The 17354-nt window shown below is 35.7% G+C and overlaps 1 protein-coding gene across 1 annotated transcript in view; it reads left to right on the top strand.

Moving 5' to 3' along the window:
• Nucleotides 1-403: 403 nt before the first annotated feature.
• TBX18 (T-box transcription factor 18) overlaps nucleotides 404-17354 on the top strand; it is a 31711-nt gene continuing 14760 nt past the window's right edge. Inside the window, exons 1-4 of the mRNA XM_081941934.1 lie at nucleotides 404-1657; nucleotides 4446-4623; nucleotides 7240-7341; nucleotides 12923-13094. Of these exons, the coding sequence (XP_081798060.1) occupies nucleotides 1216-1657; nucleotides 4446-4623; nucleotides 7240-7341; nucleotides 12923-13094 (894 nt within the window). The 5' untranslated portion in view covers nucleotides 404-1215. The remainder of the gene's footprint in view (nucleotides 1658-4445; nucleotides 4624-7239; nucleotides 7342-12922; nucleotides 13095-17354) is intronic.

Below are 17354 nucleotides of genomic sequence, written 5' to 3'. Positions count from 1 at the left end.
TTCATGCACAAGTATGCAGGTGGGTTAGAGGGAATGTAGCCACCAGTTATGATCTTAAGACTTAAGACATGCTTGGAAGACCACAGATGACATCCCGTCCCTATTGCTTTGGGACACCTTGGTCCTCATTAGAGACCTGGGATGAAAGAAATCCCTACAGAAATAATGGGAAGAGAAACAACAGAGAATTAGGTGTTGTCTTACTCTAAAACTTTAATGTGGCATATACTCATCATCACCATTGTTAGTGGCTTTGGGTTCCAGGGGGAATCTTCAATGCTCAAGCCAATCGGGATGAACGTTTTCTAATATATTTGCACATCAATGTTTATATAGAGACAACGGTATACTCTTATCATCTGGCATGTGATAAGTGGATAGGAAACGAGTAAAACATTGTTTTTAGGAGATACGTTTACTAAAAGAGCTCATTTGCTCCTATGGAATAAAGTTATTAACAGCAACCTATATTTCTCGAGTAGGCAGGCAAAGTAAATCTGGTCTCAGTTATTGATCAATAACGTGTTGAAATGTTTACTTTCTTTGCTTAAAACTATGGATATTTCTGTTTGCGTTATTCCCATTTTAGAGATGGATAACTGAGAACGTGACGATAAAACAGCAGCTCGCCCATTTCCTGAAAGAGCGAGGACTTGATTTTCAGTTCTCCCGTCGGCCTGTCGTTTCGGTCGGGAGAAAAATGAAAGGTTGTAACGGCCTGAAAGCGAAAGTCTTCCTCGGAGGGTCCAGCCAAAGAAACACAAGAAGCCCACACTTTGGCCTCTCTAATCGGGCACTTTTAGTACCCTCTAAGGAAGAAGCAACGGGAGGGGGGTTGAGGGGGGGGGAGGCTATTCCTAATTTCTGATTGGCCAAAGTCCCGTCTTGAGTGACAGCCCTCCTCCTCGCTGGGCTCCGCCCCGTCCCAGCCACTTTACTGACACTAATGAGCGAATTCTTCCCACCGGTCTCCTGCCTGGAAGTGCTGACAGATCAAGGCAACAAATTTCAATTCCAAGCCCTAATTTGTGTCCGCAGAGCGTTTGTTACCCATGTCAGAGCTGTCCGGCCACTCAGACGAGGCAGAACTTGCAGGAGGAGAAGGAGGAGGGGAGGACGGGAAGCCCCGCTTTGGCATACCGGGATCGTGTGGGCTTGCAAAGGGAAGAGGAGGGGGGAACGCTCGGCGACCCACTTCAGGCTGCTAGGTGGTGGATGCAAAAGGAGCGGCGAAGCCAAGCCAAGGCGAGCGGCGCGGCCTGGAAGAGCAAAGCAGCCGGCGGGGGCGAGAGAGAAGACGGGAGGGTTCCAGTTGGCCGGTCCGACATGGCAGAGAAGCGGAGAGCCTCGTCTTGCACAGTGCTGAGCCTCAAGGCTCACGCGTTCTCGGTGGAGGCGTTAATCGGAGCCGAGAAACAACAGCAGCAGCCGCGGCAATCGCATCAACAGCCGCCTCCGCAGAAGCGACGAAAGTTGCTGGCTGGAGCCAACGGGAAAGAGACGCCGTCCGAAGGTAGCGGCGGAGGCCACGGGAATAGCTGCGACACGGACTCCGGAGAAGGCGCCGGGCAGAACGCCGCTTCGCCCTCCGGCGTTGAGACCTGCTCGGCCGCGCCTGAAGCAGCGAAGAACTGTGGTGTCCGGGAGATACCTCCCGGTAAGTTCTTGCGTCCTCTTGCCTTCACAGCCCGCGCTCTCCGCTTAAGAAAGACCTTCCCGCCCCCCTAATTTTCCTTGCCTGGTCATAATTGAAAGACTTCCAATGGTCCCAATCCCCAGGCTGAGTCTCTTCTCGGACCAAGAGAAGGCTGTCGTAGCTTGGCTCAGCGGCCTGTCCTTTCCCTTCAATTTACCCCGAATAAATCAGACCGAGCTGTCCTGCGGTTTTCCGAAGCATCGACAGGGTCAGGTCATAGCAGCAGAAAATGCAGGGTTAAAAAAAGTAATCGGACAAAGTTTCTAATGCACCGTTCAGTCTTTACTAATAACAATAGTAAAGCACTAATAACACAGTAAAACGAAAAGAAGTGAAGTGTAATTTTTATTCTGTTTTGTTTTGTTTCTGGACGGAATTGGTTTCTGTGGGATTTGCTCCAACTGAGTATATATTAGCATGTTTCAACAGAACCACTGCTTTGAAGAAAAATTTCCCCAATCGAAGGAGACTCGGCCCCCTGGAGCTTTGCAATCTAGAAGGAAAAAAGCATAAGTCCAACTGGAAATAAAGGAGAATAAAAATCACACAAGGGTTACCTTCATCCTAAAAACGAACCCATTTGCTTTGAATTTGTACAATACAGACATAAACAAACTTGATGTTTTGGCCCACAATGCTAAGCTACAGAATATTTTGTACTGTCTAAGCTTAGTATCTATCCATTCTTATGGTTTGCTTAACGGAGGGAAATAATTATGTTTATTATCATTACTGACAGGGTAGTGTTTTTAGGTTGCAGTCTTCAAAACATATCTGGTGGTGAATACCATTGAACTAAATGGGGACAAGCTCCATTCAATACCCTATAGACATGTCTAGAAATGTTATTCATTTATGGGTTTCTCAGATGAACTGCACATGATCTCAAACCTGAGTTAGTTCTACTTAAAACAAGATATTTATATTTTGGGACATTACATTTTAATTTCTGAGAAAAATAATTCAGTTTACTCTAAATTACTAGTAAGAAAAATGATTTATATTAACCTAAACATGGATGGGATGCACTTTTAACCAGATAATATTTTACTTCTTTTCAGCTTCTCTCTTTTAATTGGATTGAAATGTTATTTATGACAATGAAACCTATTTTTTTTCTCAATAGTTACAGTACTTCAAAAACATAGATCTTAATATTTTAACTCCCTCAACAGCTGCATTAGATTTAATTATGGTCCAATTCAGTGTATGCAAAACAAAATACACTGAATATATTTATAGTAATGTTTCTACCTTTTAAATTGATACAGTATTACATATATACATACATACATACATACTTCAAGTTTAAGAAAATATAGGTGAACATTTCTTACAAACATGAATTTGGTATTTAAGCTAATTGAAATTTACAGATTTATCTTCAAATGTATTTTGGATTGGATTGCTCAATTCATTTGTTTGTTTGGGCAAATAGTTGATATAATCTGTCCCTGCAAAATAACCAGTCCATTGTGGTGTTTTTGTTTATTTGCTTGGTGATGATGTTCCTGTGGGCGCATCTGATAGAGGCCTAAAACCCATGAGCCTTTATTTTACAATACATCCGAAAATGAAATAATACTAAGGCTCTTTGTTGTCTCAATTTACTTCCAAGTCAATACACCCAGGGTGGCCTTGCACGCCTGGTATTAGATACAATCAGCGCAGAAAGGAAGGGGGTCTGGATTTCAGTTAATACTTCCTTTCTACCGCCTTTTAAGCAGGATTTGGGGTGAAGTCTCCAAAATCAGCTTCCAATCCATTCCAAAGAAAGAGCCGCAATTAAAAGACATGTAAAGCATTCAGCATGGCGAGGCTGCCTTTCCTTAAATTGACTTCAGTTCAGATAGCCCTGGAAAAGCGACGGCTGTCGATAATAACCGTTAAAAAAAAAAGAGCGAATGTGAAACCAACTGGACTGCTTCTGGTTGAAGGCGATTTATTATTTCCAGGAAGCGGCCCCTAATTGACGTTTAAGACTCCGAATGCCTTTTTTGCTGCAAGGGAGCGCGAGGCGACAGATCGCACGAGCGCGCCGGCTCTTTAAACGTATCTCGCCGCCCCGGGTGGGTCTCGCGCTATTTTTTTTTTTTTTTTTGCATAGGGACGCGCGCGGTGGGGGAAGGGAATGAATTCCCGCCTTTTCCCAGCGAGATTTTTTTTCTTCCTTCCGAGCCTTTCACCTCGCTTCTCCCCCCCCCCCCCCCAATTGGCCGTTTACAAACACCCGCGTGGAATTTAGGCTCGAGGAGCTGTGGCCGTACCAAAACACACACAAACACACACACAAACACACAAACACACACTAAACACTGTGTTTGTGTGTGTGGGGGGGGACAGGACGAAAAGTACTCGCCCTTTTCTAAGATAGGCACGTGCGCATGAAGCGCGCGCGGGGGAGCTGGCAGGGTAGAAAAAGCGAGTCATTTCAGGCGCCTTTTCCCATTGAAAACAAAAACAAAGCGCTGGTTTTGTGTCGGTTTCTGTGAGATATTATTATTATTATTATTATTATTATTATTATTATTATTATTATTATTATTATTATTATTATTATTATTATTATTATTATTATTATTATTATTATTATTATTATTATTATTATTATTCACCCTTCCCACATGGGAGCTTAGAGGTAGCTACCGTAGTCGCTTCTCCTTTCGGGTTAGGCTTTTTTAGGCCGTTTTATTTGTCCTAACCGCTCTCTCGTATCTCCCCCACCCCTCCTCTGTTTTGATTCCTACAGGTGGGTGTGAAGAGAGTTTCTTAAACGGCGCGTCGTCCCCTCTGACTCCTGCAGGCCCCGCCAAGGCTGCCTCGCCTTTACTTGCCCCGCAAGTGCCTCGGGTGGACCTGCAAGGCGCGGAGCTCTGGAAACGTTTCCACGAGATCGGCACCGAGATGATTATTACCAAGGCGGGAAGGTAAAGGCTGGGCGAGTCGTCCGACTCAGTGGTTCTCTGAATATGGAAGAGCAACATGTAACCACTATACGGGGTCGGCACTGCCGCTAAATCGGAGAATCCGCGCAGCTCCGACATTCACTGTGGAATTCCCGTTTGGGTGGAAGCTTTTACGACCGAATTATATTTCCTTAAAATGTATAGTGGTTACATGTTGCTCTTCCATATTCAGAGAACCGACCCCGTTCCACCCGAACGTATTTTGCTGGCGGATGGGTTTTCAAATAAATGGATAATCAATCACGGAGTGTTTTTAGCTATGAAACGCTCTTCCATCCCCTCCGTGTTGAGGTGGAAGTAAACCTCAGTCAGAATATTGGTTTGGAATGATATATACCAAATCAAAAGGCAAACTATCTCCAAGCGCATATATTCAGAATTACAGGGATTGTATGTAAATCATTTGCATTAATTGCCATGTTCTTATATCGCCAGACTTAGAGATATATTTTAAAACAAGGGGCACAATTTTAGTAACAGTCCTAAAGATGAAGTCCCCTCCCCCCCAGCTAATCACTGATCTTCAATATATTCCTTGGAAAGGCTATTGGTTTGAAATTATTTATTATCAATAAATGATCAGTCTATTTTTAAAAAGTCTAATATTAGTTATGGCTTGAAATGTTATTCTCTGTTGTATTTATTTTTTGTTCATAATAGTGAAAATATTTCACTTACCATTTCTAGCATCCTGAAGTATGAATAAAATGTATCTAGATTTTTCTGATAGAAAATGAAAAGATTAGATCAGAAGCAAAATATTCAGGAGAGACCATTGGTTGCTTTTGGCTTTCTGCTTCAGATAATTTGTATTGTCTCAAGAATTTTTCATGTTCAAACTTTCACCACTATGTTAATTAAACATAAACATTTACTGTTGTGAAAGTAGAAAGTTTAAATTATCTCTTAACGTGTAATAATATTTAAGAATGGTGGTTATGAATTCAAATTTCTGATATATGAAAATAATTTATCAAATTATGTAGCTGGAGAGACCATTAGAATAATAAACGATGCAGAATGTGAGGAATGACAGGTTTCCTGTCCATTATTTTAACAAACTATGTTCTCCTAAAAATTACTTTTTCTTATTTTCTAAAGAATGTATACAGTATGATAAAAATCTGCATTGTAGAAATGTATCTGAATGTATTAAAAATGACAAAAACACATCTGATTGAAGCCATATGTTACCTTCTTCATTTTCAGAGAGGCTTTATTAATGATTGAAATTCAGTATTAAAAAACACAAGGCAACAATTTTTCTGTCACTTTTTCTTTATCTTACAGATTTAAAAAATGTTAAAAACTTGTTAACCACAGCTAGTTTTGCTTCTTGGTTTTTTAAAAACATGTTAATAATTTTATTATTTCTAGAATGTAATTTAGATTTTAGATTTTTAGAAAAAGACTGAGAATTATAGTAAAATAGAACCTTATGCCCTTCATATGAAAATAAAAAGATACTATTTTTTTGTTATGAAATTCCTTTAAAGCTAAGACAGTTTTTACTCAAGAGCTAATTTGAGAAATACATTACAGTACTTCATAAATTTCAGTTAAACAGTAGCAAAATTGCTGCGTGGATTTTTTATTCTTTTAATGAAGTAATTTTTGAACTAATTTTTCCTCTTTTTGTGGGAGATGGGCAGTTTAGAAATATGAAGTATAAATACAGTTTATAATACCTATTAAATACTGTACTTAAGTCTTTTTACTTAAAGGGGGGAAATAATTCATAATTGTCTTCATCCAGAAGTAAATTCCATTTACATTATTGAAATTTGTTTCTAAATATACATTTAGAATTTGAACCTTTATGGATACATATGTGTCTATATAGTATATGTATATAATTCGGATGTAATCATGATTTGGAGTGTATACTACACACTTGTGCATACATATCCCCCCCCCAAAAAAACATAAGTAGTATAACCCTGTCCTGGAAAATTCACCTCTGAAACTATGCTTACTGGAAAAGGTGACATACTATATAATCTCTCAGTATGCTAATTATTAGAAGCAGCTGATAAGACAAGTGATCTTCTTTTCCCATGACAGAACTGATAGTTTTGATCATCTGTTTACATATCAATTTTTGTGTGTGTGTGCATATATGCATGTAATGGCAGAGGGAAAATGTTTATGTTCAGAGCTCTAAGACATGAAAATGAGGTATACCTATTTACTTTTGAGAAAACATTTTGAGGATCAGAATGGCAAACTGAAAATAGTATTTCTGAGTAGCTGCAGCTGCTACTTCAGCCTGGGATGTGAGTTTTAAAACAGCAACAAATTAAAAGCAAAACATAACTTGCTAATTCACATCTATACTTATATGGGGTTGAGTTTGTTTTTGAAGGAATTTCACTAACAAATAAAATACATGTAAAAGTTGTTTTGACATAATGTGTTAGGGTTGTTTTGTGAGTCAATTGGCTCTGATGACTTAAAAGGGGGGGGGAAGCTATCTGCAGATAACTTTAAACGAGAAAGAGTTGAGGGTTTACTTCAATCATGTTCCTGATTTTGTGTCCAAATCTGTTTTTTATTAAATTCTCTTTCTATATTCAGACGGATGTTTCCTGCAATGCGAGTGAAAATTTCAGGCCTAGATCCTCATCAGCAGTACTACATTGCTATGGATATTGTCCCTGTAGACAACAAAAGATACAGGTAAAGTAGCATTAATATTTAATACATGGGATGAGGGAAATATAGTTTACTTGGAAAATAGCAGAGATTGTGCTTAATTCCCTTCCAAATTCCTATATTCTTTTCACCCATGAACAATCCCAAAATTGGTGATTGTTTTTTGTTTTTGTGTTTGAGTTGCATTATACATTTGGTTCACATTGAATATCCTCTGTTATCAATTTTTTTTCTCATCTTGTAAGTCTTCAGCTCCTTACTTGCAAATGGGTTCACTGTAAGTAGTAAGACTGAAATGAAGTGGATTGTCTTTACTGTGTGCAAATTGCTTCGATAGCCCAATTAAAATCATGAATATGGAACTACTCAGTGGCTAAACTTACAAGTATACAAGGCAGCTGTAATTTGTCTGTTTTGCTATGGAAACTATATCTTTACCTAGTCAAGAGGCAAAGGTGTTGTGATATGTCTTATTGAGATCTTGACATTTGATTAGCTGGTCTACTAGGGACAGCACAGAAGACTCTTCCAGCTAGTGGAAATCCTGGAGGAGACTACAAACCTAAAAGAAGAAATGTACTTGCTTTGTTTAAGCTACAGGTGGTGGGATGGAGTTTGCTTCATGAAGCAGTTATGATAAAGCATCCCTTTAAAGCTTATACCTTGTCTTTTGCTTGAAAAGAGAAGGGAATGGAAGAAATTCTCAGCAATTTTAATACCCTAGATCTGCCTTGAATTATTCCAAGATGGGATATTATTACATACGTTTTACTGGACTGAATAAATTTTCAAGATGGATGCTACATGGTCTTAATAGAATTATGATAATTCCACAGGATATTGGTAGTTCTACTTTCTTTAGTTTATTTCTTTGTTAGGGTAGATGTGTAGCAGTTGATTTTCATGCCATCTCCAGTAGCAAAGATATACCAAAAATAGTTGTTCAATTGTTCTTGTGTATGCTTCATAAAGCTAAACAAATGCCTTAAAATAGATAGATTAGATAGATTATTTCTTAAATTAAAATGAAAGTTGAAGAGACATTAGTGAAATACTTGAGAAACTTTGACAGAATGTAGAACAAAAGCCTATTTTAAAAATATTTTAAAAGAGACATGGAACAAATGTAATTTTCTTCTCTATTATCATAGTATGTGCACTAGTTAAGTAATGGACCTTCTGCTGGTATACAAAGGTCTATACTTGGGCTTTGAAAGCTAAAATGAGGCCTTCATGAGGCTGGCTCAGTAGATCATTAAATCCAGTTAAACAAAGGATTTTGCAGATAAATTCATTCATACCCATTAGATTCGAATACTATCATTAATGGAGTTTAATGGAGTTCTCTTATTCTCCAATTTTGATGGATAGTTTTCAGTTTATATAGCCCGAAGAAGTGAATACAATTCTGGGAAAATTAACATACACCACATGTATTCTTCAATAGTTCAATATTATTCTCTTGGTTTATAAAAGCTAATAGAAGGAAGCTAGCCTTGAATTCCATTTTGTTGTGTGATTTCCAGATTTTAATAAAAATGTTTAGGAGCATATAATGGCATGCAATATACACTTTCCTCCTTGAGAGTATTGTACAGCTTACTGAGATTCACTTGAAAATGGGTTGATAGTTATTATGGGATCGAAACTATTTTGACTGTATTAGTAGATGCCCTTCCATTAGGCATTTGATAGAATGATTTTTTTGTGATCCCCTTGACCTTTTATCAGTTTTAAATAGAATAGTTTCCTTTTGAAGATTGTCCCCTGCTTTTCACCTTGGTGTTACCACAAATTGGATGATTTGTCATAATCCAAAGATAATGTTGGTATTTTTGAAATACAGTTTGGTATGGATTGGATGAGAGCAAACAAAATGAAAGCATCCAACTGCTCTTGGCTGGTAAAAAGATAAGATAATTGGGGTTCAGATACTTAATTTGAGGATATCTTTAGATTTAATCATAGTTTGGATGTTTCCCTTTCATAGGAGTTGTTTGCTCGTCTCCAAATATGCCTGCTTAAGGTGTCTGACTTGGCACTGGTAAAACATAGTATGGTTACATCTGGATTAGATTACTTCCATACCATGTAGGGTTGCTTTTGAAGATTGGAAGCTTCAGCTAACTTAAAATGCCGCAGTCAGGCTGTAGACTTAGACCAGTTATAGAAAGTGTGTAACTTTTTGACTACAATATATGGCTCATAGTTTGTTTATGGGTACAATTCAGAATGATTGTTATAAATTCTTAGATAATATAAGGTCAGTTTATTGAAGAATTGTCTTCTCTGAGATGAGCTTGCCCAGCTGTCAGCTTCTTCCAAGCAGGCTCTTTCTCTATCTCTTCCAAATTTTGTACACATTTGGTGTAAATTGGAGAGTCTTTTTCAATGGATTGTACCACATTTGGAAGTCACAGATGAAGAAAACCTGGTTGATTGCTTTCTGTTAACATGCAAAAATAATTTTATTCAAGCCAATATTTGATTTCATTCAAACAATTATGTCTCTTTTGTTCCTCTGTATTTAAACCTTTATTTCATTTAATAATGTTTATGTCATTGTACTGATTTTTAAATTGTTTTTAAATAAAGGAATGTAACTATTAACCGTATTGTGTAAATAATTACATTACATAGAATTAATATTTCTTTCTGGTTTTTAATATGGAAAAGCCAGGCTAGATAGCAGGAGACTGAACTCTAATTCCACTTTTGCTATGAAACCTGTTTGTTGGGTGACTTTGGGCTGGTTATCAGTAGTCTTCAACTTACAACTGATTGCTTCATGACTCTTCAAAGTCACGACAAGCATAGTATAGAAAAAAATGGAAAAGTTTGGTTTAGCTATTTAATGTGTGCTGTTGTTTCTGTGCAATTATGCAATCACTGAATGGCTGTCAGTAACATTTATTAATTATGTTAATGTAAGATTTCAGTCTTATAGATTTTGGCCAGGTGGTATATATCTGCAATTCCCACTAGAATTCCTAAATTTGTAGGAAGGAAAATAAAATGAATGCTTTCAGAAACTTACAAATGATATCTTTGCTATAAAATTAGGTGGGTTGTATACATTCTGAGGAAAAGATTGTGGTTTTATTTATTGGAAGACCTTTTGAACCATTGTTGTTTGAAAATGTGTTAATGTATTCTTTTTTTAAAAAAAAATCCAAGTTATTGAATGTAATATATGCAACATTCTTATATTCTCCTTTCTCCAATCCTGATTTACCTTCTGGATTTATTTAAAAAAAGCCCAATTCAGCATTTTATATGTTTTGAAACATCATTCTAATTTATTCTAGTCCATAATATTATGATAATACTTTAATACTTTGACCCAGTCATTTATTAAAACAGCTGAGAAACATCAGTTATCATATAAAGGTCAAATAAATAAATATAATTAAAGATAGATTAATAAAACATTTTTTATGAATCTGAACTGCACTTGATCACCTTCAGTTGCAAATCGTAAATAAATTTTCTAAATCTTATTCAATAGGATTTCTTTGCTTAAGATTGCTCCACTCATCGTAAATGCAAATATATTTGCAAATATTATACAAAATGCCATATTTCTAAAATAACAGCCTAATTTTTAAACTTAATTTTAAAAATATTTATTTTTTATTACTAGCTTTGGTGAAGTTACAGCTCATGCAGATAATTTCTCATCTACATTTAATTCTGCACAGGAATAAGAATGTTAAATAATGTATTACGAATAAACTTTCTGCTAAGTGATTACCGAAATGTATGGAAAGAAATGTTCTAAATATAGATTTAATGTTTGGATACACCACCCAGAGTCCTTTTCTAAGCGAATGGGCAATTTAGAAATAGGAAATATATATAAATAAATAAATAAATTTAGTGTTATAGATAGATAGATAGATAGATAGATAGATAGATAGATAGATAGATAGATAGATAGATGATAGATAGATGATAGATAGATAGATGATAGATAGATAGATAGATGATAGATAGATGATAAATAGATAGATGATAGATAGAGAAGAATCTGTAGTCACAAACGCTTCTGACCACAACCAAATCAGGTTCCAACCAAAAAAAATCACCTTTTTTTTTTGCAGCCAATTTCCCCTTCCACACCAATATTTTGTAAGTGCCAAATTTCCAAAATTAGGTTCGGGTTAAGACCAAATCGGTTTGTGATCAAAGTTATGGAACAAGTTATGGTTGTGACCAGAGGTTCTACTGTAGATAGATACTTTACATCAATTGTCTTTGATTGTTGAGCTGATGAATCTGTTTTCTTGGCAGAAGGAAAGGATGTGGATTTTGCTGATTTACTTTTCTTGTTCATCCCTTTCAACTCAGTGATATAAAAACATATACAAATTGTTCTCCTGGATTAGGTTAAAATCCACCTTAATCCAACATTTCATTTTTCAATGCATTTATAAAACAGACATGCCACTGTCCGTTGTATCTGCTGTCTGGAAGCTCTTTGCCTCAACTTTTTTCAAACTAATAAGTTTATGGTAGCCTTACCTCCATGAATCCTCTTTTACAGCCACACAGATTAATAGCTATCATCATATCTTACTGTGGTGAATTGGTGGATACCTCAGGGTACAATCTGTTGTGAAATAAAGGTATATTGTTGGATTGCAAGGAGAAGGAAGCATTGATAAAAGCTGTCTCTATCCTCCCTTCTTATTCACCAGAGAAAAGCATTGCTGGGTCAAAAGCCTTTCCCATTAACAAAAGATCCTTTCTTTTTGTGGGTTGCAGTTTTAACACCTTTACCTGGGATTAACTCTTACATAACACATAGTTTATTCCTGTACTAAGGACATATTTTCACTTCATAAGATGACAAGCCTGATTGTTTTGCTTTTCTAAGCAAAGTTTTTGTTTATTCAAATTATAATTTTTGAATTGCTTTAAGTAACATGAGGTACTTGGAACAAATATTTCTATCTGTAGTTCAATTTATTGATAGAAAAATACTGACTTAATTTATTCAGTAATTAATCTGTTTTATTAAAATATGACCACTAAGCTTAAATCATATAATAACAGTATTTTTCTTTATGGTAAGGAAGTAATGCCGACCAGGGAAACAGTCCCACTCTTTATTTTCCTGTAAATATGTTACTGTGCCTGACTTTCTGGGACAGCATTCCACCCCCACCCCCACCCCAAGGTCTGCATGGCCCCAGTTCTGTTGTGTTTAGGAAAGCCTTAAGATGGGATTCTTCTCGAAAAACCAGGGCTTAGTGCTTGAACTCGATAGCACATAGCAGACTTTGAATCTGTTTTCCTTGGTGTGGTGGTTTTACTACTGTGATGTTTTAGTGTTTTGTTTTTTGATGTTTTTAACCCTCTTGTAAGCCACCCAGAATCTCTTGGAGAATAGGCAGACTTCGAAAGTAAGTAAATAATAATTATTTATTTACTATATTGCTTTCCATGCCAAAGCATTTTGAAGCAATTTTCAGTAGGCTCAGAAGTAAAATGCATAATAAACCCTACTTAAAAACAACCATTAAGTAAAATTTAAAGGGGGAGGGGGGAATTATAGAGTATACTGATATTACAGCAAACTTGCAAAATATTTTCCCCATAGGTATGTCTATCATAGTTCCAAATGGATGGTAGCTGGAAATGCTGACTCACCCGTCCCTGCCCGTGTGTACATTCATCCGGATTCACCTGCCTCAGGAGAGACTTGGATGCGGCAAGTGATTAGCTTTGACAAGCTGAAGCTTACAAACAATGAACTGGATGACCAGGGTCATGTGAGTTTTTTTATATATTTGTTTTTCAGCAACATTAGCATACAACAGCCACTCTTAAAAATAAATTAATAAACCTTTGGACTTAGCGTTAACAAAAATTGATTGATTTAACAAAGCTTATGTCAGCTTTGTTAATGAATGTTTTCATATTTTGCCACATCAGTGAATTAGTAATAGTTTCCATCAGATGTTTCTTTGGGGCCTTTGGACAGAAACAAAATTGAACATATGAAAAATATCAAAACTGAAAGTGCAGAACAAACAGTATACTTTGCTTTTCTCTCTGTAGTTGTTGGGTCATTTAAAAAAGTGAAAAACATAGACTATAAATCCTTAAAATAAGTGTTCTCAAAATATAGGAACCATAGTGCACTAAAGAAAATGTATCTCATGATTTGATAATTTTTGCAAAGATCCCTTGAGTACGCTATACTCAAAAGGAACAACATGAGCGCTGTGTTCACTCTGATAATGATTTATTACCTACCTTACACAACAAGACCTTTTCACAGCTGAAGCTCATTACATCTGCAAAACTGGAAGGGAATTGTATAGTTTAACTATTGTGTTTGAAAGCTCTAAATTGTTTAGTTATGATACTAGGTCATTTGATAATATATGTTATATGCTATAGGGATATTTCCATTTTCAAACAAGAACAAAGGGATGCACACTAGTATCTTTAAAAATGATTAAAATACATACCACGTTATATAATAATAACATACAAATAGTTTTGAGTATTTTTTTGATAATTTTCATAAATTCAGTAATAGGTGTTTACTTGGACTTAGAAAAATATTGGAGGTACGTAAGGCTTTTTTAATAATACAGAATACAATCTTTCTTTTTGTATGTTATCCTAAATCTACTTTAACTTGCAATTTTAGGGGAAATATGGTTTAGATTTAATATTACATTGAATATTTTAAATTGCATTTAAAATTTCCAGTTGTACTTAATAAACGTCTAACCTGGAAAATCTTTTCATGATTCTGGAAAATCTCTTGTGAAACTTCGATATTATTCTGTTCATATTATTATTGTTTCTTGTTTTTTCCTCCTTTTATTATTGACAGATTTCCAGTATCTTCATGTCAGTGTTAGGCAAGCTTAATTGTGGCTGAAAATTGGCCTACTAACTTTTTATTCTTTTGTAAACGATCTTTTAGATGGCAATGCATCTTTGTAAGACAGCTAAAATTAAATCATTTTTAAGATAGTTTATTCCTAGATTAAGAAGGGTGATTCTGTGAGACCCTCAAAGGAATCAAGAGAATCAAATAAAAAAGGGGTAAAGAGCAATAATAGAAATTGCAATTGTTTTTGAAAGACTGTTAGATTTCTGAATCTCATTTGACCATTTCTTTTTTAGAAGTAAGCTGTGGTCTTATCAAACACTACTTTACTTTAGTCAGTTTAAATTATTCAGAAGCAGCTGGTATTCAAGCCTCTATGAGATGGATTGACACCTCATGAAAGGTATAGAAAGCAAATTTTCTATACCTTCTAAGTCCATGATGGCGAACCTATGACATGCATGCCGGAAGTGGTATGCAGAGCCATCTCTCTGGGTTTTGGCACTCCAGGCAGCTGGACTTCACCCGTGCGGGCACTCTGGAGATCAGAAGATCATCTTCCCAGTGTGCACACTGGCCGACTGCTCTTCCGGTTTCCAGCACGCACATGCGCACTGGCCAGCTGGTTTTCATGCATGCATGCGTGCCAGAAACCAGAAGACAAGCTGGCCGGTGCACATGTGCACACCGAAACCAGCAGAGCAACACCCTGCGCGGGCATGTGCACCAGACAGCTGCTCTTACGGTTTCTGGCATGCACGCGCACACTCACTCCTATATCGGCACTCAGTGCCAAAAAGGTTCGCCAACAATGTTCTAAATCTTCTATATGGATTTACTTAAATCCTCTCATAATTAAAACTGTATAAACGTAGCTATTTATTATTTATGTTGTAGTTTAGAGTTAAGGAAGTGCCCTGCATTAATGAATACTTCAATTTGGAAGAAAGTCAAGTAGCTGTCTTCCGGATCATTTGAAAAAAATATACACCAAGTGATTGAAAATCACTAAAAAAATTGAGACATTGAAAAACAATGAGTTTTGAACAATGTTATCGATTGTTACCCAGCCAGAATTATAAAATGGAGAAAGATTATTCAAAAGTATATTGTTTTGATTATTTAGCCACCAAGATTGAATAAAAAATTATTTCAAAATGGTGGAATTATTGCTCATTGAACAAATCACAAGGGATGTTCTAAAACATGTTAAATTAAAAATAGTTCAGATTAATTTGCTTATTCAAATATTTAGATTTTCCATTTACATCAATTTCATCTTGATGAAATTTTAATATTTTCAAGATATATTCCTCAGTGTTGGGAATTAGGACATTTTGCAGTGTCTTGCATAGATATTTTTGCAGAGGTCAAATTTATCTCTTTATATTTGGAATTCCTGTTGGCTGAGTTTAATAAAAAAAATACAAAGCAATCTAATCCTATCAACTAGCACCATGGGATAGGTTTAGAAAATATAGCATAATATCACATTTAAAATCCCCGTATGCCCGTACACTATTCTATTTCTTTTATCTGGAGTAAAATGCCAGTAAACAGAATTTCTTTCACGTTCATATAGGCTGAAAATTATTTGTAATGTCAACCATATTTCCTAAAATGTTCTCCAAATGGCATTTCTGAAGATTTTTTTCCCTCATATCATTTTATAACTTCCATAAAATAAAAATCTGAAGCATTCTTAATATAGTGCATATTCATAGTTGAACTAATGAAAGTTAAAGGGGTACAAATTAGAGTAAATATTGTTATTCTTATTTTACTAAGCCAAAGGATACTGTTGTCTCTTTGTATTTATAATACTTACTGATAAAGTTATTTTCTTCTCTCAAATATACAAAAAATAAATAAATAAATTCAAGTTTACCGTTATATTCTGCTTAAATTTCTTTGTTAATTATTTTAAGATTTATTATATTCTTCCATCAACATAAAAACAATTTTACTGATATTAAAATATGACTTGTTTATTCACTAATGTAAACAATTAACATACTTACTACTAAAATAACGGTACCTGTAATTGAAATATTTTTCTACATTCTGTTTGTGTCTTTAATAGTTCCCAAATTTTAACTCTAGTCTTAAGGTGGGGGGTGGGGGGGAGCCTGTTTCGGTCATGGTTGTGAAATTATAATTGAAAGCATAAAAGAGGCACTGATTTAAAAAAACAAAAACAAATAAAAATACCAACATACTAGTATATATATTAAAGTATTTCGTTTCTTCACTTGCAGTTATGATCAGTACCATAATGCTCTGGCAGTCTCAGTGTTTCTCCTTCACCATAACCCACATTTTAAACAGACTTACCTTTGCCTTTCAGAAAAATAAGCAGTTGCTCCTGCTGTATCTCTTGAAATTTTTACTGTGTTTCCCACTCCCATTTTAGGGGAGACATTTCATGTGACCAATTCTGCTTTGATGTATCATTACGAATTCCTGGCAGAAGTTTGGACAATTCATAACATTGCCTCTTCATACCAATAAGACAAGATGTTACTAGAGCCAGGACTGCATCTTGGGTGCCAGCAAACTAGGATGCCAGCAAATTAAGAGCTGATTTGTTCTAAAGATCACTAGTGAGGAAAGACTCTGAAAAATATTTAGTCCAACACATAATTAGGCAACTTGATGGCCTCCAGTTGAAAATATTTGAAAACAAATATTAATTTTCAGTGGCATGAATTGTCTTAAAATGTATGTATGCAGGTACTGTTTGAGTGGATCTAAATATGGAATAATTACTAGTATTGATCCTGCAGATTTGCATATTTAGAAATTGCAGAGCAAGGATAAAATTATGTCTAGGATAAAAAGATTAAAATAGAATGCTAATAGACAAGACCAAAAAGTCCTCTAATGTACGGTATTCTATTCCTCATAATCCCCAATTGAGATGTCTATCTCTACATTGTTTCGGTTACAGTAGAGATGTATAGATGACTGTTCTGTAGTTAATCATTTATAGCTGAATATATTTTATAAAAACCTAAAGTAATATTTATTATCCAGATTTAGCTGTAATCCTGATTTAATTCCTTGGAGCGAATCCAATTGAACTTCATATTGCATAGTCCTGAATAATACTTTTCAATAAACACTTTTTTTTTTTTGCATTGACGGTGAATGTCTGCTAACAAACCAAAATTATGGCAAT

This window comes from Natrix helvetica (genome assembly GCF_964273705.1).
Source record: "Natrix helvetica genome assembly, chromosome: 2".
NCBI classification, from domain to species: Eukaryota; Metazoa; Chordata; class Lepidosauria; order Squamata; family Natricidae; genus Natrix; species Natrix helvetica.
This window is presented reverse-complemented; position numbering and strand designations above follow the sequence as displayed.